This window comes from Stenella coeruleoalba (assembly GCF_951394435.1).
Source record: "Stenella coeruleoalba genome assembly, chromosome: 7".
Taxonomy (NCBI): domain Eukaryota; kingdom Metazoa; phylum Chordata; class Mammalia; order Artiodactyla; family Delphinidae; genus Stenella; species Stenella coeruleoalba.
Genome location: NC_137153.1, coordinates 69,266,500 through 69,293,230, shown reverse-complemented (window position 1 = coordinate 69,293,230; position 26,731 = coordinate 69,266,500). Strand labels below are relative to the sequence as shown.

Genomic DNA, 26,731 nt, shown 5'->3' with positions numbered 1-26,731 from the left:
AAAGAAATTTATTTATATCATCTTATTCATTTTTTTCTAGTGTGAATATATGTTTAAAATATATCAGCTTAGCCTTTGGAACATGGTGAGTTTTTGTATTTTATATGAAACTTCATTCCCAGAAATAGTTGGGTTTACTTTCCAAACTAAAGGTACTTTTCTTTTTTTTTTTTTTTTGCGGTATGAGGGCCTCTCACTGTTGTGGCCTCTCCTGTTGCGGAGCACAGGCTCCGGACGCGCAGGCTCAGCGGCCATGGCTCACGGGCCCAGCCATTCCGCGGCACATGGGATCTTCCCGGACCGGGGCACGAACCCATGTCCCCTGCATCAGCAGGCGGACTCTCAACCACTGCGCCACCAGGGAAGCCCAGGTACATTTCTTTATAAGTACCTTAACACTTTTCTGTACTTTAGAGCTTTTGCTTGTATACTGGTGCCTACCTCCAGCATATAAATAAGCTCAGGTCTCTTCCCTCCAAGAAGTCCTGCTGCGTGACTTCTTAAATTTCTTACAAAACTTCCTGCAAATCCCAGTTTTAGGAAAGCTGGGATCCAGAATGACTGGGGGCTGCAAGTCAGCTCCTCACGCTACTTCACACTCCTGGGTGACTTGCAGTAAACCTCAGGTAGCTAGCATGGATCTTTTTCTCGCCACCATAAGGATCTCGAGCAAAGATTTCACTTACCATGGGCCCTAGATCCCTAACTCTTTCTTTTTCTTTTTCTTTACACTCAAGGTTCTCCTTGATGTGATGACTATGCCACCTCATGTCCTCACTTTCCGCTTCCCAACAACTGCAGTCCAGCTTCTGCCCTTAGCCTTTCACTGAAAGTGCTTTTAATAAGGTCACTTGTGAGCACATCTAAATACCAAGCTAAAAGGCTGCTGTCAGTCCTCATCTTTCTTGACCTATCTGCAGTATAATATTGTTGACCACGCCATGTTGCCCTTTCCCTCCTGGTTCTGTTCTGATTAAGCAGCTTGTTCGACTGATTTATTTTTAATATTCAATTGACTATAACTTACATTTTAACATAACTTTTATTTTTACTTGCAAGTAGTATAAGCTCACAAGAAGTTGCAAAAATAGTAAAGAGGTATAAAATACTTTATTTAAAAACTTAAAGATCAAATTAAAATTCCCAGTTTTTTGGTCATTCTCTTCAACACCACACTCCAGAGCTAGGCAGTACTGACAATTCGGTGTAGATATTTGCAGACATTTTCTATGTGCAAGGTCTTTCTGTTTTAACCTCTCTTGTTCATTAGTTTCTATGACATATTTTTTTACCTTTTACTTTTTTTAACCACTACGTTTCGAGAGCTTTTGGAGGCTCCATTTTTCTGGCACATTAAATACTGGTAATTTCTGAGGTCTCCATTTTCAGCTCTTATTTTTTTCTCACATTTATTCGGACCATATACCTTTATCATATACTACCTGACCATATACATGCTCATAAGTTGATAGCTCCATTTTCTAGTTATACTTTAAGAGTTTTAAATCTAGGTTTCTTTAACAGCCACCTGGTTATCTCTGTTAGGGAACCCCATGATATATGGGAAGTCTCAAATGTAAAATTGAACATATGCCTAAAAGGGAATTCTTTCTCTCTTGCTCTTTTTCCTATATTCCCCCTCTCAGCAGAGGGCAGCACCACAACCCTCAGCTTTGGAAATTATTGCTGACTTTCCATGCTCAGATTGACATCAGTCACTAAATCCTACTAATTTTACCTTCTAAATAATTCTCCAATTCTCCTTTCCATTCTTGTACTCACTTGCCTTAACTCATAATGTTCTCCATTATAACTGCCTTCTAATTAGTTTTCCTTCCTCTATTCGGGCTCTCTTCCAATCTATCTTCGCTTTGCTGCCAGGAGAATTTTTCTAAAATGCAAATATGAAAATAAAGCTTTTCATAAAAACCTTTCCATGATTCTCTCTTGCCTTTGGAAGTAATTCACAACCCTTGACCTGCCTTATAAGAACCATCAGAGCCGATGCCTGCATGATCTCTGGACTTGATACCAGTCATGTCTTCAAGTGCTTTCTTCGCTTACACCACACTGACCTTTTTGCTGGTCCCTGTAACGTGCCATCTTCTCTTGCCTCCCTGCTATATCTCATGCTTTCCTCTGTCTAGAACGCGTTTACATTTTTCTTCAGCTCTCTTCTTTTGTCTAAATCACCCTTAAACTCTCAGTTCAAGCATCACCTTATCTCAGAATTACTTTTCCGGACCCTTTGCCCTCTGTGGCCACTCCTCACAGGCCTGTTATGTTTTGTTCTCTGTACTTTCCTAACACCTGTGCATACCTGAAATACAGCTCTCCATATACTGTTACTTTCCTCATGTATTCATACTCCCATGAAATTATGTTTTATTCCCGTATGTACCCTCAACACTTAACACAGTTGCAGCTACACAGTGGGCACACTAACCAACAAATAGAATATGATTCTGTTTGAAAGTACATTTGACATAATGGTGACTTCTGTAAATTTCTAAAACATAAATCCTTCTTTTGTTTTGTTAAACCAAACAAATTGGTTAGCACAATTGAGAAATTGTGCTAAACTATTCCAAGATTGTTCTGTATTATTTAAAACAGGTCATTTTAACCCATTACAAATTAATTTGTAATGTAATTGCTAACGTAAATTTTAGTAAAATAATTAGAGTGCTCCAAAACTATTCCACACTGGGTAAAGTTACTGCTTTCCAGGAAGAGCCACCACAGATCGATGTACAAATTTTAGTTTGGGGTGGTGACAGAAGCAACTCCATAGAGAACATTTTTTTATAGATAGAAAAATGCCATTTAAAATACACAGTTCTTCTCATTATTGTTGTATTTCCCAGCTGGATACCTCATTTATGTATTTCTTTCATTATATATTTATTTAGTAAAATAAAACAGCCATGTTGATTTCAAATTTAGATGAAAAGAAAAGTGAGGTCATTTTAATTTATGTCTGCTAAATATGATAATGATCCTATTTAGCTGTTTTTAAAATAACACAATCTGATGTTAGTATTTAAGTATAACCAAGTAAGGTGTACACATAGATATAGGGCAATAAATACTTTGACAGGTGCAGGAAATGGTGTCAGCTTTCCTTTCCATAGACCAAACAAAATGCTTAAGCATGCTCCACAGTAGTAAGTTGATTTTATAAATAAATCATGTAATAATGGCTATTAATAGCTAATAGTTACTGATCATTTACTACATAACAGGCACCATTTTATGTACTTTTCAGGAATTAACTCATTTAATCTTCATTACAACTTTCTGAGATGGGTACTGTTATAATTTCTATTTCCACAGACAAGGTGAATACTTGAAGTTTGGATAGGTTAAATAGCTTTATCCAAATCACACAGCTGGTAAAAAATAGATTTGGAATCTGCACTTAGCCCATGCTCCCAACCATTCTGTCACATAAAAAGAACTTAACTTTTTACGTATGTCAATGGTATGTGTGAATGACTACTGAGGAACAGTCCCAAAAGCTGGTATAGGGAACATATGGACTTTCTGTTGCTATCTGGGAGTTCCTTACACCTTAGTTAACTGTTTACTAACACCCCACTACTCTCCTCTCTTACTCAGAATGGAAGCTGCAGAAGATGTACTTGCAATGGTAAAGAAATGGAGATGGAAAAGGCGAGACTATTTTGGAGGATACTTACCATTGCACACTTAGATTTCAGAAGTTCTATGATCATGGAAGTTGCAACTCTAAGAGAAACATTCCACGGGGTTTAAATCACTCCATCTTTGGGGTATGACTCCTTTATATAATTAGTCCTCAGTGAACAACAGTAATGTAAACAAATGTATCACAGATATATAAAATCTGTATCTATAGCCCTCAAGTCAGCATAAAAATATGGCAGCAAAGAGCTTTGATTTTCATACTTCCCCCTAGCTGGAGATGATTCATTAGCTAAAAAATGAGCAAAGAACAGGATAAGAGTGAAAGTCACTGAAGAGTATGCCTAATCCATAAATTATGCTCATTACTCAATCATAACCCATGGGACGGAGGAGAAGGCTTGAATAAACACACACTGGGGTAAAGACTGGTAATTTCTAGGGGAAAAAAGACACAATTATATTAGGAAATGAAGTGTCACAAATTGTTGCTGAATTTGTCTCTGACACTTACACACTTGCAGTGGGGAAGAGAGGAGACTTTTAAACACTGGATTGGGTAATAGAGGCAGACCATAATATCCTTAGTCATTGTTCTTCAAGGGTAAGAAGATAAGTATTAACGCATTTGTTGGAGGCCTGTCTGGAGCCAGAGTCAGAGTCAGGCACAGATAATTCCTAAACATCTTTTCAGTTCTAAATGTTCTAAGCTCCTGAGTAAATACTGGAGAGATTTTGTTTTTAAAAAAAAGGCACCACCAACAAAAACAAACCCTTCTTTCTTTCTAGGTACTAGAAATAATAACTCTTTAATTCTGATACCTAGGATCAACTTGTCTTTCATACTGCTAGAATGAATACATATGAGATATTGCTTGCACACTATTTCCCCAGAAATTTCCAAGACATACATTTGAGAAAAGTACTCAATTTTTGGCATATCAGATTGAAAGCAGCTAACTATTTCCACACTGTACACTACTGAAACAGCTAAATTCCCAAGCAATTCTGTGCACAGTTGAAAGATGCTGCTGTGTTCTTTTTGTTTGTTCTTTACTGATTGCCTCAGACCGTTATGAAAATAATGTGTCACATTATTCTATAGCAGAAGAGAAATCTTTCCATTGTTCTGCATATGTATCCAGTAATGAATGTAAACACATAGATATGTGCATACTTGCTGACAGACGCTTCTTCATAGCTGACTCTATTATCAGGTTCTATGTAAATGTCAGGACTCTGATCCATTGAATTCAGTAAATTAGTGCTGTCTGCATCCTATCATGCCTTAGCATATACCTTGACTAAGCATGACCCTGAATATTCCCTGCTTGCTTATTCGCTAGGATGGTTATGTATGTCAATTTATTTTAGTTACAACCAATTTTTCTGTTTTCTTTATCTTCAGGTGTCTTATCCACAAGTCCAGATGTATAATATCTCTAAATTATGTGTTTTGTATTTTACCTAGGTCTTGAATATCCTCTCACCAATAAGCTAGTCAACTGCAAAATCAAGCAATGGTATGAAAACGGCAAATTAAGAAAATAAAATACCTTGCAAATTTCACACCATAAAATTTATTATGAAGATAGAATATAGTAATGTTGATCATTATAATATCTTACATTGGTACAATGTTTTATTGCTTTCAGGCTATTCTGTACACATTCTTTTAACAAATATTTACTGAGCATGTATTCTGGCACCTGGAAAAAAGGAACATGACCTCTACAGTCATAAGGGCTGCATAACATAAGGGGCAGGTGGTCAAAAATAAGAAAGGAAATAAGATCATTAGACATTTTCTTAAACCTATGAAAGAGAAAAATAGAATATTAAAGTGTGCATATTAGATCAACTAGTCAAGGAACGTTACCTCTGAAGAAGAGATATTTAGGTTGAAACTGAAGGATAAAAAGAAGTCAGTCCTATGGAAAACAGGAAGAAAAATATATCAGGAAGATATAATGTGGCATGTGCAAAAGCCATGACACAGGAAAGATCCTGGTATTTAGGAAGGAACTAGAAGTCTAGAATGGTTGGTTAAAATGAATGAGAAGGACATTAGAAACAATGAGGTTTAAAAAGTAGATAAAAACTAAACATGTAAGTAGTGTAAACAAATTTTTTAAACTGTGGGTCATGATCCACAATTTAATGGGTCACACATACTAGCATTAAAAAAAGAAAAAGACTATAGTAGACCAGACAACATCAGAACGTATCACACCTAGTAAGGATAAGAATTATCTTGAGAAACTTTGTTTCTGTCATATGCATATATGGTGTGTGTGTGCATGTGTATATTTATCTGAGTATAAAAATGTACATCTAATTTTTTCAATGTGGATGGTTGTTTAAAAAGCTTAAAGACATCATTATGGACTATGGCAAGAAGTTTGGATGTTATTTTAAGCTGGGATAGGAGTTTAAGGAAGCTAAGGTACAGGGAGGTAAGGGAATGTTCCAGACAGAGAAACAACCTAAAGGAAGGCCTGAGGTCAGAGAGGTAACAGGAAACCATGAGGAAAGGGAGTAGCAAACAGGGCACAATGCTACAGATAAGCCATGTAAGATGATTCTGAAACATGTTCATTAGATATAATGAGAGGAGGTAATCTTATTGTAAGGTGTTTCCATGTAGTGCTAGCAAATATATGTCTGATTGGACTAGACTGAGGATATAAGTAACTAAAGGCAGCCACAATGAATCAGTTTTAAATATTTTCAAAAAGTTTGGGAGCTAGGAGAATTTGGGAACTGGGAGAACTGTTGTTAGAGATAGCGGCAGCAATGGCCAACAGCATTTGAGATGATTGTGGTCGTGTGGTGTCCTTATTGGACAACTTCTGGGGTGTGTTTTTGCCTTTCGTCTGGCTGCTGTCTAACAATGCTTGTACCTGTCTTTTTTCAGCTTGATTCTTCAGACTTCCTAGAAATTCTGAGTCACAAATATCTTTCAATAAATTCACTGTTTTGCTTAAATAAGCCAGACTTGGTTTCTGCTGCTTGAAACCAAGAACTCTTAAAAGAGTTTTTCATTGTGAAGTTTTTATGGGAGTCACCAAAGCCCTGCAGAGAAGTAGCTAGATTATTTGCAATCTTCAACAAATTGCAGTCTTGTGGTATGTAATATCTGGTTGTCTAACATGCACTACTTTTTTGAGTTTTGACATAGATCATTTCTTGAATGCTCTAAGTCAGACTGAAGGCAGAAGGTACATCAGAGTGGTGACATGTCCATTTTGTGCAAGACACCAAAGGGGAAAACAGTAATTCAGAAAGGAATTCAAGTGACGTAACATAAGAGACTATTACCTAAGAATCAAAAACAATAAATTAAATATAAAGTAATAAAATACTAGAATCACTAATGAAACACTTGATTTAAATTCAGAAGACATACTTATTTCTGCTAATTTCAACTGCTAAAATAGGTAAAAAATAAAAGCATTTATCGAGTTGTTGCCACAACAGCTACAGAGGAAATGCAAGAATGAATTATTAAAATGCAATAATAATCCTTGCAATAACTAATTGAGCTTTTTCATTCATATGTAGTATTTTTAGTATTATATATGTTGATAATGTACAGAGTACTGAAATCATAACTTTAAATTATCATTACATAAAGATATTTGGACATTTACACTTTACTGTGTATTTCAATTCTTCATTTGTATATTGTAAAGTAGTGGTTCTCACACTTTAGTGCACATCAGAACACCTGAAGGGTTTGTTAAAACACAGATTGCTAGGCTCCATTCCCCGAATTCCTGATTCAGTAGAACAGGGCTAGGGAACCAAAACTGGCATTTCTAACAAGGTTGGCGTTTCTCAGATGAGGTACATGCTGCTGATCTGAGGAACACACTTAGAGAACCACTGTACTAGAGGATAATAAAAATGTGAAGACCAACTTTCACAGGAGTAAGGAAAAAAAGTGCTATTTCACAACTATTAGTGCTTTTAGTTTATTTGAGTTTTTTAAAAAGTCAAAGTCCACAGTTATAAAAGAAGTTTTATATTCTGTGGCAGTTATCCATGAAAGCATTACCAAAATTTCTGTTCACTGCTATAATGGTTTTTGAAGCATACCAAAAAGGTGCACATAGTAAGTACATACAGAGGTCATCTGCCCTGACAACAGAAGTCAGGGAAGTAGATATAGACTTAAATCAACTTTGGCAGGAATGACATCATAAAAGATTTTGATCCAGAGTTACTGGTCTAAATTTACAAATAAGAAAAACTAGGCTGGATCATATGGTAGTTCTATTTTTAATTTTTTGAAGCACTTCCATACTGTTTTTCATAATGCCTGTACTAACTTACATTCCCACCAATCGTGCACAAGAGTTTCTTTTTCTCCACATTCTCTCCAACACTTCCTTCTTATTCAGCCATTTGCAACAACATGGATGAACCTTGAGGGCATTATGCTAAGTGAAGTAAGTCAGACAGAGAAAGACAAGTATTGTATGATATCACTTATATGTGGAATATTAAAAATCAAACTTATTGGTGAAGCAAGTCAGAAAGAGAAAAACAAATATCGTTTATTAACGCATATATGTGGAATCTAGAAAAATGGTACAGATGAACCTATTTGCAGGGCAGGAACAGAGACGCAGATGTAGAGAATGAACATGTGGACACGGGGGCGGAGGGTCGTGGGGGGTGGGATGAACTGAGAAATTGGGGTTGACATAAATACACTACCATGTGTAAAACAGATAGCTAGTGGGAACCTGCTGTATAGTGCAGGGAGCTCAGCTTGGTGCTCTGTGGTGACCTAGAGGGGTGGAATGGGGGTGGGGGGGTGGGAGGGAGGTCCAAGAGGGAGGGGATATATGTATACATACAGCTGATTCACTTCGTTGCACAGCAAAAACTAACACAACATTGTAAAGCAACTATACTCCAATTTTAAAAAAATCAAATTAATTGAAACAGAGAGCAGAATGGCGCAGGGGCTGGGAGGTGGGAGAAATGGGGAGATATTGGTCAAAGGGTAAAAACTTTGGGTTACAAGATGAATACGTTCTGGGGATCTAATGTACAGCTTAGTGACTATAGTTAATAATACTGTATTGTATACTTGAAAAAAAAAGAAAAGAAGAACTGAGCAACCATATACATACACATAAGCTCAAAAAAATTGTACTAGAATAAAAAAGCTGAAAAAAAAGGTATGTTAATACTATGTTAGCAGCATCTCAATTCAGTTCCATTCATTTCTCCTTGTATATTTAAAACTACCAAGTAATCTGCTCCTGTGTCTCACCTGTCATCAAATGCTATTCTTTATTCAATTCATTCAACACATACAGATTGAGCACCTATCATATACGACTGTTGTAGGTATGAGAGAGAGAATGGGGAGCAAACAAACAAGGTACTGGGCCCACATGACAGTTACATTCTAGTGGGGAAAAGACAGATATTAGATAAGTTAAAAGTAGATAGTGGAGAATGACAGATAGTCGTAAGTGTTGTGGAAGAAATGTCTCTGTTAGAAACAATAAGGAAACTTAGGGCACAAAAAAACTGTTCGGCCAATAATAAGACTGAGGAGGATCCAATAACAGAGGAAGAAAACAGAAGAATATAAAGTCAAAGAAGACAAAGAATCAAGGATAGAGTGGCTGACTAGTTGATTGCTAGAGATTTACAAAAGTTAATCTAGAAGAATGTCTATTAGATTTAACAAATGGAGGTCTTCAATGACTTTGATAACAGCAATTTCATTGTAATGTGGAGAAAAAAGCCAGCTTGGAAGAGAGTGAAGAATATGAGGTTAATCCTAAGAGGATTCACTACAAAGGAACAGAGAAACCAGGTACTTGTTAGAGATGGATATGTTATCAAGTGGGACTTTCAAAAATGGATAAACGCAGCTAAAGCATGTGTGTATGTTGTTGAGGCCAACCCAGGTGCTAAGTCCAGGCAAACAGGTGGTATGCCCCATACCCAAAGTTAGGCACACTGCTGGACTCGGGCAGTTTGGGACCTCAGAGCATTCCCTGGAGGCGAGTCTATTCGTCTGACTCCTTCTGAGGGCCAGACTAAGATTTGTTGGATTTTTCCCCTCCAAAACCTTCTGGCCATTACAAAGCTCAACCCTTGTGAACCAGCCTTCAACTCCATATAGCTGGGGGAACTACTCTGTATAGCTGGGGGATCTACAAGACTGTAGTCTCTTGTGAAGCACAATACAGTGTTTCCCAACCTTTTCCAATGCATACTCCCAAACAAAGAGTTCTCACTCTAGCTTCCAAATATTTGTTCAAGCAGAGATTTTTATAAGTTTAACTTCTTTTGCAGTTAGTTTTATAAGAGTAACTATACTAAAAGTGAATATGTTTTTTCAGACAATACAAATAACCCCATTTCCTGCTCTCATTAAACCCTCCCCATCCTGAACCTGACCTGGTTAGTAATCAATGCTTTTAACTATTAATCCCCATTTCACAAATTAGGAAATCTATGTGCAAATGTGTTATTTGCCTGATGTTATACTGTAGTCAGTAGGAGAAATGATACTTGAACTTGGGTCTCTAGTGTTCATTTAAGAAAATAATACAGGTTGGTTCTAAACCTAAAAAGGCACATGTGGATTTCCTTTATTTTTACCTTTAAAAAAAAAAAAGGAGGGAGGAGGAGAGGAAGAGAAAATTTAAAGGTCTAAACTTTTCCAAGTGTTATCATACAGAATTATTCTGGACACTATGCTACTGGATATGAAAATATCACAGAGCAATTGCCCTTAATGTGCATCAATTAATTCTACGAATGAGAAATATTAAAAAGGAATACAGCCAGGGCAGTCAAATAACAGCGTTTTCTTCTGGAAGCTGTTTAACTATAATATTCGATGTTGAAAAATTAGTAAATATGGACTTTTCTATATATTTTATGAATATCCAAAGAACATCCTATATTCACAAAATAAATTTAACTATAAAAGTATAAGATGGGATTAAAAAAACATACAATGATTCATACGAACAACACTCCTAGTCTTAAAGAGTCATCAGTCATAAAAAACCCCACGAGTTTATTATCTACAATAAGATATACAATAATACAATAGCATAATGTATAAAATTTACTAAAAATTTTTTTTGTGATTGGCCAACTCTTCCCCCCAAACCTCCAAATAACTCATGATCAAAAGACCTCTACCTACAGATCACTGGAAAGGAACATGTGTTGAAGGTCAAAAAATATGAACTCTAAATACTAGCTAACTAGAGGTACAAATTATTGCACCTCTCTGGGCCTCAGTTTACCCACCTGTAAAGTGGAAAGATTAGAATAAATGATCTCCATGACCTTCACAACTCTGATATTCTGAGAAGCCATATTTGAAAGCCTTCCATTACTCTAGGAGGCAGATTGAAAAACATCTTGCTGTGATTTATGTCAGAGTGTTCTGCCTATGTTTTCCTCTAAGAGTTTTACAGTATCCAGGTTTACATTTAGGTCTTTAATTCATTTTGAGTTTATTTTTGTGCACGGTGTCAGGGAGTGATCTAATTTCATTCTTTTACATGTAGCTGTCCAGTTTTCCCAGCACCACTTGTTGAAGAGACTCTCTTTTCTCCATTGTATATTCTTGCCTCCTTTGCTATAGATTAGGTGACCATGGGTGTGTGGGTTTATCTCTGAACTTTCTATCCAAAATAAACAAATGGGACCTAATTAAACTTAAAAGCTTTTGCACAGCAAAGGAAACCATAAACAAAACAAAAGACAACCCTCAGAATGGAAGAAAATATTTGCAAACGAAGCAACCAACAAGGGACTAATCTCCAAAATATACAAACAGCTCATGAAACTCAATATCAAAAAAACAAACAACCCAATCAAAAACTGGGCGGGCTTCCCTGGTCGCGCAGTGGTTGAGAGTCTGCCTGCCGATGCAAGGGACATGGGTTCGTGCCCACATGCCGCGGAGCGGCTGGGCCCGCGAGCCATGGCCGCTGAGCCTGCGCGTCCAGAGCCTGTGCTCTGCAACGGGAGAGGCCATAACAGTGAGAGGTCCGCATACCGCAAAAAAAGAAAAAATGGGCAAAAGATCTAAATAGACATTTCTCCAAAGAAGACATACAGATGGCTAAAAAGCACATGAAAAGATGCTCAACATCATTAATTACTAGGGAAATACAAATCAAAACTACAATGAGGTATCACCTCAGACGGGTCAGAATGGCCATCATCAAAAAAATCTACAAACAATAAATGCTGGAGAGGGTGTAGAGAAAAGAGAACCCTCCTACACTGCTGGTGGCAATGTAAACTGGTACAGCCACTGTGGAGAATGGTACTGAGGTTCCTTAAGAAACTAAAACTAGAGCTACCAAATGATCCAGCAATCCCACTCCTTGGCATATATCCAGAGAAAACCATAATTTGAAAAGATGTTCATTGCAGCACTATTTACAATAGCCAGGACATGGAAGCAATCTAAATGTCCATCGACAGAAGAATGGATAAAGAAGATGCAATACACATATGCAATGGAATGTCAGTCATAAAAAAGAACGAAATAATGCCATCTGCAGCAATGTGGATACACCTAGAGATCGTCATACTGAGTGAAGTCAGTCTAAGTCAGGCAGAGAAAGACAAATGTCATATGATATTACTTATATGTGGAATCTAAAAAAAGGATACAAATAAAATTATCTACAAAACAGAAATAGAGTTACAGATGTAGAAAACAAACTTATGGTTACCAGGGAGTAAGGAGGGGAGGGATAAATTGGAAGACTGGGATTGACATATACACACTACTATATATAAAATAGGTAACGAATAAGGACCTACTATATATAGCACAGGGAACTCTACTCAATACTCTGTAATGGTCTATATGGAAAAAGAATCTAAAAAAGAGTGGATATATGTATATTTATAACTGATTCACTTTGCTGTACACCTGAAAATAACATAACATTGTAAATCAACTATACTCCAATAAAAATTTAAAAAAATAAATATAATAAAATAAAACTGAATAACAACAAAAAATAAACCTAAAAAAAATATCCTTCCATTTTTGGAGATGAATGAAACAGGCTCTTCTCTAAATGTAGAGGACCTCAGTGCTCTTTTTTACACAAAATGGTAGTTCTCTCTCCAAGAGCTTTCTAAGTAATCAGACATATACTTACTGAAATCCAAGCGGCAAGTGGATTCATTAACCAGATCCTACACCGATTTGAACGTATATATCAGTAGAAGCATAAAGAAAGTAGCCTCTTCATCTCAGTTACAGAAATACCATACAATCATTTCTTCTAAGTAGAGAACATTTAAATGATAATAATAAAGCATAATTTTACCTGCAAAATCCTAAAACTTACTATTTCACTGAAAGACAAAAGAGAAACTTGAAGAGTATCCCTATTAAGGTTTTTTATTAATTATTTAAAAAGCACATGGAAAGGATAATTGGATGGCTTCAGAAAACGCACTACTTATATGATTTTCAAATAAAGGTGAGTCCAATGGATTTTGAATAGATCTAGTCAATGTCAGTATATTAATCATGTATCATGCCCATCACATACCATGTGATGTTATTAAATATTATTCAGATAAGAGTTCTGTGGTCAGTTTTTAAAACGTGACATTTCTTTCCTAGAGGATTTCTCAGAGCCTTTAAAAAAAACTAACAGAAATTTAGAGTCCGCAAAAGAAGTTCATGCAGTGTTTTCCTGCTTGTGAAATCACAGAACCTTTTAATGGGACATTTTATGAAACACAGTTTGGTAAATTCTCTATTGGGTTTGATGAGAAATCTGTAATTTAAACAGGAAGATTATGAGAATGCTTTCTACCAGTCAAGTCTTATTGCAATAGATACCCATTACAATGAACACCCTGACATTCTAAAACACTAATCATCTCTAAACAGCGGATAAGCTTCAAAGACCACTTGATATAAGAAAATCCTTTAAAATTAAAAAAGTTTTTTCAAAAAAGATTTCTTAATTTGGACAAGATATAGTATGATGTCTTTATTTCCACTTTGACTAATATGATAAAGGAATAAGTGGGGAAGTATGAGTCAAAAAAGGAGTGGGGGAAAGAAAAAAAATCATTATTTAAAAAAATTGATTTCTCGGCTACATCAAGAAATTTCAATTGAATTGGACTCTCTCTACGTGGTATGCACTGTTTTCCAGCTGTTTTAATTACAATCTACTAAATTATTAGATATCATAAATTGTAAGAATCCATAACAATGGACAAGACTATGATCCAGCCCAGTAAAAAATATTCTTGGGAAAACTATTGCAAGGAAATACACAAATGTGGGCTCCTACAGAAGCAATGATAAGCAGAAACAAGAGTTAGGTTACCTTCTCCCTTGAGTAAAAAGCTATTCTACTCCAACACACCACTATAAAGCAGTCTCAGTTGTTCTCTTGAAATACATCCTCACTCACTGACTCACACTGTTAAATCCTGTTATGCTACCAGTAACGTCCACAGTCATAGAGAGAACCAGTAAATACTTCAGTATTGTCAAATTATAATGATTACACATTTTCATAAGTGATGACACATATCTGTGAGGGCTACCATCACCTCTTGAGTGAGACCCCTTGCATTATGGCTACTTGGCATGGGGCTACTGGTGACAGGAGCAACAGTGAATCAGCACTTACTAACCATGCACAGGCTGCAGGGCCATGTACTGGGTGCTTGAAAGTTCATGATAAAGATCGGCATCCCTATCTTCTGCAAGTTTCATTAGCAAAAAGCATTTATTATCACAAAGAAGTGGGAATCTCACTATGATCCAAGTCAGGGACCAAACACTAGTTGGCTATTAATTTAATATGGTGGAGCAGAAGAATATGAAATACTCTCTCCTAACACACATGGAAGTGTATCAAATAAAAAGAGGGAGTATAAAGACTTTAAAATGAACTTTAGAGACAAAAATTGTACATAGTTAAATGTCAGCACTACAAAATTACAGAAAGATTGGAATAGCTTAAGCTGAAAATTTTTTTTGGTTATATTTGAAGAAAGATGTTCATAGTCCTCTAGCTACTAAAATTTTGAGTGTAATTCATGGCAACACAATGTTTCTTTAGTAAATATGAAAATGGTGCTACAGAATCTTTAGTCAAAAGTTGTACTGAAATTGAAATTGTAATGAAAGGTTTTTAAAGACGCATCTTCTCTATCTTGACCAACGGCGCACATTTGTGACATAATTAGCTGGAGTTGAGGATGCAGTCTGGGCCCACACAGACTGGATCAAAACTAATTGGACTTTGTGGCAAATGAACTCATGACCTAGACCTCATTAGTCATGATCTAACCAACTGACTTCACGGGCCATAGAAAATTCATGTTGGCATGAGATGTTTACTTTGAATTATTTCTGCACTTAAATGGGGCCTATAATTTTAAAGAGCCAACTTTAGAGATGCTGATTTTCTAAGGTTTTGTGAATGAATGAACTCACCAATCTCACATTTACCTATGATATGGAAGACCCTAATGTCAGCGGTCGGGTAGTTTTAAAAGGCACAAGGCAATATGCAGAAGTCAGAACCATAAATAGGAGAGGAAAATATTTTTTAAAAAACCTAGAGCACATAATTGTACGGTGATAACTAATGTTTATTGAGTGTTTACAATTTCTCAGAAGCTACACAAAATACCTTTGATAAGCTATCTCCATATTTCATAAATGAAGAAAGTGAAGCAGGCTGTGTGTCTTTCACAAAGTCTCACATTAGTAATCACTCTCTTCTACCTTGGGTCAATGATAAATGACCGTGATAGATACTACGGAGTTAACTCTCTCAACACCCATGCCAACTATCCTTTTCCCTTGCTGCCATCTACCATATAGACATGAAAGCTACAAACCTGCATTCCTAGATTCTTCTGCAGCTAGCTACTACTTTTTTTTTTCAATTAATTATTTTTGGCTGCATTGGGTCTTTGTTGCTGCGCACAGGCTTTCTCTAGCTGCGGTGAGCGGGGGCTACTCTTCGTTGTGGTGCGCGGGCTTCTTATTGCTGTGGCTTTTCTTGTTGTGGAGCATGGGCTCTAGGTGCTCGGGCTTCAGTAGTTGCAGCACACGTGGGCTCAGTAGTTGTGGCGCACAGGCTTAGTTACTCTGCGACATGTGGGATCTTCCTGGACCAGGGCTCAAACCTGTGTCCCCTGCATTGGCAGGCGGATTCTTAACCACTGTGCCACCACAGAAGTCCCCTAACTACTACTTTGTTACACAGTTATGGCCAATGAGATATAAGCAAAATGGACCTGGGAGTTTCTGGGAAAGCGTGTGTGTGCGTGTGTGTGTGTGTGTGTACATATATATATATATGTACGTATATAACATATATGACATATCCTCTTCTTCCACCTTCCCTCTTCTTGCTGTCTGGAATACAGATGTGATGGCTGTAACCAAAGCAAATTTACTACTGTACCAGCAAATCTTGGCCCTGATATCCTTGAGCTGCTAAACTAATGTCAGCCACAGACTAAGAGGAAGTACAATTGTAGATGTTTCTACAGGCTCATTTCCTGTCATCTTTGGGTAGCTTAGCACTAAGCTGGCTCAGCTGGTCTAAGTTAATCCTAATGGAAGAACAGGCTGATGGAACTGAGCTTCAGAGGCAACCCACTCCTCCCTAGATAAGAAAGCCATTTTTTTTCTACTATATAACCAGTTAATGTCTACTGCCCTGATCCCTAGAAATATGTAGCACTCTGTGAGGCCAGAGATCTTCTACTGGAGCAATTTCCATGGTACAATCCAGTCTAACTAGAGGGATGTGATTTATGCCAGCTTGTAAGATTTTCTCCACTAAGGTTTATTTTATATCTGCACCACATGGTGTCAGTTATTTGCACAATATGCTACCTCTGGATTTCTTACTACCTGACAAAAATCAAAGTCCTAATTTGTTTAAACCTCTTTTTGTCAGATTTTCTTGGTTTCTTAGCTGACAGAATGCTGTAATAAATGTAAGATAAAATGTTATGGAATGGCAGAATGATAAATTAGCCCTCCAGTGGGGTCTGGTAAGGCTTTACCTAGGATATCTTTGAACTAGGAGAACACACTAGGTAGGAAATGGTACCTTCCTGAACAAAGTTAGAGTATATAATGACCTTACTCTGAGGTAGTTGTGACAGATCTACCACAGGCAAGGATGAAACGACAATACAATTCAGTGACCTCTAGCAGTGTCTAGAAACCCATTTATTTTCCCTGATAGCATAAAGGAACAAGTGGCAGGCATCCCTATTTTTTTTCGGGATAAATGCCAACAGGAGTTTGGATTTATGGTAGAGATTCCCAAAGCAGGCTCCAGGATGCCCTGGCCTTACACAACAAAGAGGTAAAAAAATATTCAGTGTGTCTAAAATATGTAAAGTATTATAGATTCACTAGAGTAACAGAAATGTATTGACCCTTTATTATGTGTCAATCACCTAAATAGATGTAAATACAATAACAAAATGACAACAGTTCCCATTCAGGGAGAGTTCTTCTTAGTGTGATAAATATCAATAAGCGTTCATAGCACCATGCGGAAGTGGAAGTCTGGGTATAGTGCTGTCTTTATCGTACAGGGGACAAATAAGTTAACTGCAGAGGAGAGCCAGGGTCCACGTCTCAAGGGAGGGGGTGATGTGTTAGTCTATAAAGATATCGCTATACTGGGGGTAGTGGTTTTGGAAGGAAAGAGAAAAGACAGAGAATGATATTCCAGCAGAGAAAACAAACCACAGGTCCAAAAATACAGAGGTGTGAAAGGAGAGTACTTGGGGAAACAAGCACAAAGTTGGTTGTTCCTAGAACAGGTGGAAGATGAAGCTAGAGAGGTAGGAAGGGGGAGAATGCCAAGGTGGAGAGTTTCTCTTTATTTTATAGGTAATGGAGATTTAAAGGCAGTGGTGATTTAGGCAGATTCAGTGACCAAAAGCAATGAGAAAAGAGAGACAGTCAAGATCAATGAAGAGTTTTCAGTTTTGTATCATCTACTGTATACCAGGCCCTGTGCTAGTTGCTTTACATACATAGCCTTAAATCCTCAGAACAATCCAGAAAGAGTAAGGCAATTACCCTCCCACTTCCCAGGGAAGAGTAAAAAAAGCTCAGAATAGTTAAGTACTTTGACCATGATTATAAAACTAATAGATAGTTAAACCAGGATTTTAAGTTGTTTAGTTATAATAATAGGTAACAATAAATGCATTTTCTACATACCATACACTCTTCTGGTGTTAGATTTATTGCAGTGGAACAAAAACAACATCAACAAAAAACGGACAAAAATCCCTGCCCTCATAGAGTTACAGGTTGGTGTCATGGGAATCTATGAAATCACCCAAGGAGTAGGTGCAGTAAGAATAAAGAAAGCAGAGGTTATCAACCTAGGGCACACAGAAGAGTCAATGAGAGAATTTGAATTCATTTTAGAACTTAGAGATCCAACAGATTGCAAACAAAAATCTGTGGTAAATGAAAATAAACCTGGTGACTTATAATAGTTATTAGTCCCTTTATTTATAATAACATCCTGAATCTTAACCCAAAGTGTCTGAAAAACTCAAATGAAATAAATGTACAAATTGACATTACTGTTGATGCAAAGGAGATGGGTTGGGAGTTTTAGGGGGACGAGAAGTTCAGACAGGAAAATAAGATTTATTGAGTACCAGGCACTTTTACGTAAAGTAAGTACCTATTTAATAAATGCAAAAAACCCTCCTAATATAGTAATTTTATATTAGTTTACAGAAAACACGTACACAAAAATTCACCTTATTGGTGAATATTGTTCTTAGCAAACATATATCGGCTTAAGCTCAAACATCAATTTGGGACAAGTAGAAGGTGTCAGAAAGTACCTTACTTTTCTCTAACCGAGGTAGCGGGAGAATGAATACAACTCCCATACATAAACTTACATTGCTCCATTGGTATAGACAGTGTCGCTTCCTTCCACGTACTGCACCTGAGCTGGATAGACATGCTGTACCTGCTGCACAGTCTGTACCTGCTGCACCTGGAAAGCAAATATTAGGACTTTGGTGAGGGGCAGATACAATAGAATGAATATACAGCATTAGATTTACCTCAAAGATTTCTCTAGGGTGTTGATAAACATGAGAATGTTTTATGATGAAAACTGTTAGGTTCATGCTAATTTCAAGGTAAGTGCATGTTGAGTCCAAATCAACTGTAGCATTTATGCAAATAAATTCTGTAACATTCTTGCAGGTATACATGTACATACACACTTAAAGTGTTTAGGGTGAAATTCTGAAAGCTCCGCACTTATTTTGATGATTTATGAAATTCTCTTCACCTGGCTTGTGAATGCTACATGTATTTTTAAATTATGAAATTCACAATGGAAAAGTTCAAACACTTATACATAGAAAAAATACTATAATAAACCCCATGTAATCATCATCCAAGATAAATAAATGTCACTAGACCTTCCCCTTTAGCCCCTCACAGGATTACTTAAAAGTAAGTACAGAACTTGCATCATTTCACTGGTAATATTTCACTTTTTTCCTAAGAGAAAAGAGCTACTTTTAACATGAACACAATACTAACATCAGAAATAAAACATTAACAATTCCTTCATATCATATAAACCCCAGTGATTGTTCAAATTTCTCTAATTATTCCAATGTCTTCTTAGAGTTGGCTTGTTCAAATCAGATCCAAACAAGGTCTACATGTTACATCCAGTTGATATTTCCTATCTTTCTCTTTTAATCTCTAACAGTTTCCCATCCTTTTTATATCTTGACTATTAGTTATTGAAAAAACTGGATCATTTATCTAGTAGAATTTCTAGAATGCTAAATTTGGCTGATAGCATCCCTGAGATGTCATTTAATAAATTCCTCTATCTTCGTATTTCCTATAAATGAGTAGTTACATCAAGGGCCTTGAATAGATTCAATTTTTAAAAAGCTGTGTACTTCTTATTGCATCATATAGGTTGCCATAGAACAGCTGGTTGTCTCTCATTCTGCAATATTATTTGATCAGGGGGTTCAGGTGTTGTCAGTTGGATACACTGATTATAATGTTTCCTATCCATGTTTTACCTGAGGATATCACTAGTCATTGATGATCATTTTTTAGAGGGATTATTTCAATTAATAAAAGGCTGCAATCTTATGGTAATCTGATTCTGTTATGTCCTCTTCATTTATTAGTAGAATTCTATAAAGGAATTCCTCTTACTCGTATTTGCTTACTCTGAAATAAGGTTTGTACAGGAAGAACAGGATAAATGCATGATTCATTATTTATCAGTACTCAGAATAATGATTTTTCCCCCTAGCTCCCTCCCCAAGGTGACCAATGTTGCTTTTAGTTTGATTTTGCTTGTATCCTTATGATTTTTAACTTTTGAACATACTGTATTTGATTTTTTTAAACACAGCAGTCTTTTTTCCCCTAAAATTGTCCCATCTTTGACCAGTGATAGTCCCTTCAAACTGTATCCTGTGTCTTTTGACATGACTACAGTAATCTTTCTCTAACTCCCATGCTTTCTGTTATGATAAGATGGACGAGACCTACCTCTTGTATTTCCTGTCCTAGATCTGAAATCAACTATTTCTTTAAAAACCCCTGGGTCTTATTATTTAGGAGTAATATAAATATGCAAAAACTGTTCAGGAAAGCAACAGGCAAACTATTTGACATCTTTGTGATTTCTTCTACAGAAGCATTCACCATCTGAAGAGTTGCTGTACAATATTATTTTTAAAAATACAGTTTATAAGAGCAAGAAGTTAGAAGGAAAAGCCTTAATGACTGTGAAAAGCAGAGTAATTAAATAAATATAGGAAACCATTCTGTAGAATACATGGTTGATGTTAAAAGATTAAGTAAGACTGATACATACTTTAATAGCAAGATCTCTAAAACATATTCTAAGTGAAAAAGTATGTTGCTGAAAAATACCTACAGTGTAATTTGATTTATGTATATATCTGCATACATGGGCACATGTGCATACAAATGTACTTAAATATATAAAGGAAAATAGAAGGAGGCACACCAAACCTCTAAAAATGGTTACTTTGCTGAGCGACATTAAATGAGATGGAAGAGGGCTTCCCTGGTGGTGCAGTGGTTAAGAATCCACCTGCCAATGCAGGGGACACGGGTTCAATCCCTGGTCTGGGAAGATCCCACACGCCGCGGAGCAACTAAGCCCATATGCCACGACTACTGAGCCTGTGCTCTAGAGCCCACCAGCCACAACTACTGAGCCCGCGTGCCTAGAGCCCATGCTCCGCAACAAGAGAAGCCACCACAATGAGAAGCCCGCGCACCACAACGAAGAGTAGCCCCCAATCTCTGTGGCTAGAGAAAGCCTTCCCATAGCAATGAAGACCCAACAGAGCCAAAAATAAAAACAAATAAATTTATTTAAAAAAAATGAGATGGAAGAGATGATGTGACTAATATCCTTTATGAATTCATATCTTGTATCTATTATATCAAATATATAACTCGATATATGGAAGGATTTCCACTTCTGGCCATGATGGAGTAAATACTACTGGAAATGCCCTCCCCCCCAACTAAACAAGTAGATAAGTAGACAAAATATGTAAAACAATGTTTTCAGTCATTCAACAAAATGTATCGTAAGATTGTGTTCCTTAAAAGAAGGAAAAAAAGTAATGTGAACCCTATAATGATCTTAGCTTTTGACCTGGATGTAATCAGAGTGCAGAGCAAGAATGGAGAAACGAAGCAGAGCATCATGATCTCACTGAGGTGAGGAGACAGATACTGAATTTGGGAAAGCTGAGTCACCTGAAGTTTGGCGGCAGTATCAGAAAGGAACTTAAGCAGAGAAATAGATCCAGAAATGTTCACAGAGATCCCCTTGAGTCTGATGTTGAATACAAGCTGCACGTGTGTAGGGGGGCAGAGATGCTCAAATTCTGACCATCCACAATGACATGACCTTATTGAACACCTAGGGCATTCTGTAGAAACACCAGAAGGGCAGAGCGAGCCTTAGCAGAAGGGCTAAATTAGGTCTAGAATAAAGACTACTTTAGGTCCATCCTAACAAATCTGAAAGAAAAGCCTTGATAATATCCACAAGTAACTGCCTATACAGAACTACATTTAACACTTTTAAAGGAAGACATCAAAATCCAGACATATAAAACCATAAGAACCATAATGTCCAGCATTCAAAAAAAATTATTAGACACATGAAGAAGCAGAAAAATGTGATATATAACCAGGAAGAAAATCAATCAATAGAAACAAATCTAGAAATGGAGATATGAAATGGCAGACAGAGACATTAAAACAGCTGTTCTAAATAGACTTAAGATTTAAAGGAAAACACAAACATGATGAGAAAAAAAGAAGCTATAACGAACCAAGTCAAATTTGTAGAGTTGAAAAATACAGTATCTGAAATGAAAAATTTGCTGAATGGAATTGAGAGCAGATTACATAATGCAGAAGAAAAGACAAGTCAAGTTGAAAACCTAGCAGTAAGAACTATCTCAAGAACAGAGAAAAAAAAGGAAATAATGAAGAATAGAGAACCAATGAACTATGGAACAATATCAAGTAGTCTAAAACAGTATAACTATAGTCCCAGAAGGAGAAGAAGAACAGAAAATATATTTGAAGAAAAAGTGGTAGAAACATCCAAATTTTATTAAAACTATAAACATTGTAAGAAGCTTAACATATGCCAATGTATAGAAAAAGAAAACCAAGCCAAAGTGCATCATAATTAGAGTGCTAAAAACCCGTATTAAGGAGAAAAATTTTTAAGCAAGACAGAAAACAGACGCATTATGTACAACGCAACAGGTATCAGAATGATTGAAAACTTCCCAGTCAAAAATAATGCAAGCCTAAGACAATCAAACAACGTATTTAAAGCAGTGAGAGGAAAATTTCAATCAAGAATCCTACAACCAGTGAAATATCTTCAAAAATGAAGAGGAAATCCTTTCTCAGACAAAAACTGAGAGAATTCATCCTGCTCTAGCAGATGTCCAGTGAAGGTAGCCACAAAGGAAGCCCTTTGGACTGAAGAAAAATAATACCAGATGGAAAACTGGACCTATACAAAGAAATGAGGAGCACTAGAAATGGTAACTTCGTAGGTAAAGGGTTTTTTGTTTGTTTTCTCATCTTTTAATTTCTATAAAAGATAACTGCCTATGTAAAGCAAAAATAGCAATATGTGTATACCAGGGTTTACTTACCACATATGTAGAAATGAAATGTATGTATGACAAAAATAGCACAAAAGAGAGGAGAGGGAAATGAAAACACACTTTTGTAAATTCTTATATGTTAAGTAGTGTAGTATTACTTGAACACAGGCTGTGATCAATTAAAGATATAAACACCATATTAAAAAATAGGATAGTCAATAGAGGAGATAAAATGCAATACTAGAAAACACTCAGTATATCCAATAGAAGGCAGAAATAGAGGAAATAAAAGAAGAACAAATGGAACAAACAGAAAATAACAAGAAGCTAGAATTAAATGCAACCATATCTATAATTATACTCAGTTTAAATCTTGACTGTCATAATGGGTAAAAATGTAAACCCTAACTATATACTCTCCACCAGAACACATTTTAAATATACAAAGACAGGTTAAAAATAAAAGGATATAAAAAGACAGGCTTTTGCAAACACCAATCACAAGAAAGACTGGTTATATTAGCATCAGTCAAAGTAGACTTCAAGACAACCGATATTACCAAAGATAAAGAGGGAAATTTCTTCAAGAAAATTGTCAAGAATAAATAATATATCTTATATGTCTTTGCATCTAAGAACAGTTTCAAAATAACATGAAGCAAAAACGGAAAGAATCAAATGTCCTTAATTGGTTTCCTTCATGGGGGCCAATATGGTGTGGTGGCATATTCAGTTGATTTGGAAACAGGAGAACTGATTTTAAGTCTTTATGCTGACACTTGCTGTTTATATATTGGGATAGTCAATTCACTTCTTTAAGTAATAATTTCTTTGTGTGTAAAATAAAAATTGTATCCACTCTATCATAAAGAATTTTTGTGAGAATCCAAAACTATTAAACATAAATACAAAGCATGGCATAGGCATATATGATAATTATAATACATCTTGAATAATGAGAGACATTCTTAAATACTTCAAAATATGAATCTTGTCTTCTACATCTGTGTAATTTTCATCTTTATATCCCACTTGGCTTCAGCCATAAATATGCACAATAAATGTTCATCAAGGGTTCCTTCAAATCATGAGATTCTGTAATTAAAGTAGAAATGAAACTCAGAAAGTGTCAAGAATCTTGGAAAAGAATTCTGGATAGATGCTGGCTAACTCATCTAGGACATCAATATATAAATACGTCTCTTGATTACACTGAGACTTTACAGTACAGCATAAAAATAGGGCAAAATTCTTTGCATTATCTACCAAGTTAAGGAACTGATGAAGTAAACAGAAGACCTATTTACTTAAATAGAAACTAGAAAAACACTAAAAATACTGAATTATAGCATATTTTGGAGGTAACACTATTTTCATTATTATCCAGTAAGTATGGTTTGTCGACTAATCATAGAAACTGGGCCAAAGGGGCCTTTGAAAGAATTCAGTGATGAGAGATGGAATTGCCTGTAATTTGAGAAAGTATTCTTTCAAGGGTATAATGATAGCGAAGGAAGTAAAAGAGGGGTAAAAAAGAAAGGAGAAAGGAAAAATAACTACCTTATGTACACATGTATCATTTCAACAATTAAAAGTTAAGGTCCTTCAGTCTTTTATTTAGATTTTAGTTGAGGGTTATTTGATTTTCTTTCCTTTGTGGGGGGGAGGGGACAGTAGGGCTCTATTATTAGTAAACGTGCATTGGAGAGCCACAGAAATGCTCCTTTCTACCTCAAATTAAAATTATTCGGATCCAGGAAGAGAGCTATGTATACAGAGTAACTTTATTGAGACTTACAAATCCAGTCACAGGATGGAAGTGCACACGTCGAGCATTTTTTATATTGTGATATATTCTCAAAGACCCAACATAGTGTAAACACACTATACTTATTGCTCAATATTAAATAGTGCCCTGCACCTAGCAAAGGAAATGCCCAGTGAATATTTGTGAAGTTTATAGTATCTTCTAAATGTGGATGTGTATTCATTAAGAAGCAAAACCAAAAACAAAAACGAAGGAATGCTTATTATTCCAAACTGAACTGATGTGATTACTTTTAATGGCCTTTAATGTATCATTAAAGACCAAAGGTAAAAATTTAAAAGGAAGTTGCATGCTATTTTCTCTTTCCTAAAATAATTAACTGTGGTTCAAATTTGTTCAAATATTATTCTATACTGTCCTTATGTTAAATATTAAGTTCTATTCAAATATTTACTAAATAGTTATCTATGAAAAGTTTATTTTTTATTTGATTTGCCATGCTGCAGTGCAGGAACTGCTCAGGTTAGCAATGCTGAAAGATATGGGGAAACTAGCATCCTGTAGGCATGTCATTACTATTCCCAATAACTGTATTTTCCATCCATCTTTGTGAAATCTATAAACTGTCACATTTTACTGCTTACCCTATCCAAGTCCTCAGGGGAAAGGAAGGAGATGATTAAATAAACTCTATAGGAAATTAATTTTCTCTTAATTTCATTGTCTTTCCCAGGATAAATTCTCAGAAGTGTTTCCTAAGAGAATGAACAAATATTTTTCACCACTTGAATTTTAATAAACAACAAAGTGGTGAAAATATGAACTGAAAAGAGATGGACAAAGGTGGAATTAACAGAAATAATCAACAATTTCTACAATTAACTGTTCATTTAATAAAAATGACCTTGGGCTAATTTCTAAAAGGCTACCTAGTACATATCAGAATGTTGGCGGTAATGAAGTCAAACCATAACAACATTCTGTACAAGAAATTTATCCATTCTCTGGCATCTGAAGGAAAAAAAATATCCCCCAGTATAAATATATGCAACAATGTATTTACATTCATACACTAGATGAATTAAGCAACTTAACACTATCTTACTAATACATATTTAAATGGAAGCACCTCTTATTACTATTCAAATGTAGTATTACAAATGCATTTGCTTATTTTTGTGAATTTTTATAATTCTTATTATTTATAAAAAGGAGTGAATACCAAAACAAACTGAGTACCACAGGAAAATGTGCTAGTTCAACAGAATCAGTTAGTAGATTTTCAGGACAAATTTATACAATATGTTGTTTTGGATGTGCTTCAAGAAAAATAAAATGAATCACACTTCAAAACAGAAATCCTTTTCAATAGTAAATGAAATCATTTATAATTGTTAAGCTTATTAGTCAGCTAAGAACAATACTAATCTCTTTGTAAAAGTGTCTTTATTATGTCAAGATCTTCATTGCCTTTCTTGTATAAAAGCATTCCTTACACACGTGACTGGCACAAAACATTTCAAACCTTAGTACTGAGAACTGTCAAAAACTGCATTAAGATGACTTTAATAGACTCACAAGAGATATGAAAGAGCTCTTAGCAGATTAAAAACATGGGATATTAGAACAGCTATGTTAGAGGCTGCTATGGGACTGACCAAAAGTGAAGCAGAAGGAAAAGGATCTACACTGGAACAGCTATTAATAAAAGGGCAGGGGGGAAGTAAGACATCCAGGGTAGCAGCAGAGAGTTAATTAGAAAAGCCACCTTGTGAGAAAAGAGAAGGAACGGAACTAATTCAATATTTCTGGACCAGTAAAACTGTAGGGAATTGAAGGGATTGAGGAAAGATAAGTCAAAAAGTTCAATGAGTACAGTGTGAGTACGCGTTGCTAGAAGAAAAGATGCAACAAAAGAAAAGAGCATAAGGGGAAAACTAATTTCCTTTACAGGCACGGTTATGGGAACAGAAATCAAAAACCTAAAGCCCAAAGCGAGAGAGAGGCATGGACATATATACACTACCAAACGTAAGGTAGATAGCT

General features: G+C 35.9%; 1 protein-coding gene across 17 annotated transcripts in view; it reads right to left on the bottom strand.

Annotated features, from left to right (window-relative positions):
• The window catches only part of RFX3 (regulatory factor X3), a 289,212-nt gene that overhangs the window by 94,347 nt on the left and 168,134 nt on the right, over positions 1-26,731 (bottom strand). For all 17 annotated transcript variants that reach the window (XM_079927662.1, XM_079927671.1, XM_079927672.1 and 14 more), the window contains one exon: positions 18,643-18,740. In XM_079927662.1, coding sequence (XP_079783788.1) covers positions 18,643-18,740 — 98 coding nt within the window. The remainder of the gene's footprint in view (positions 1-18,642; positions 18,741-26,731) is intronic.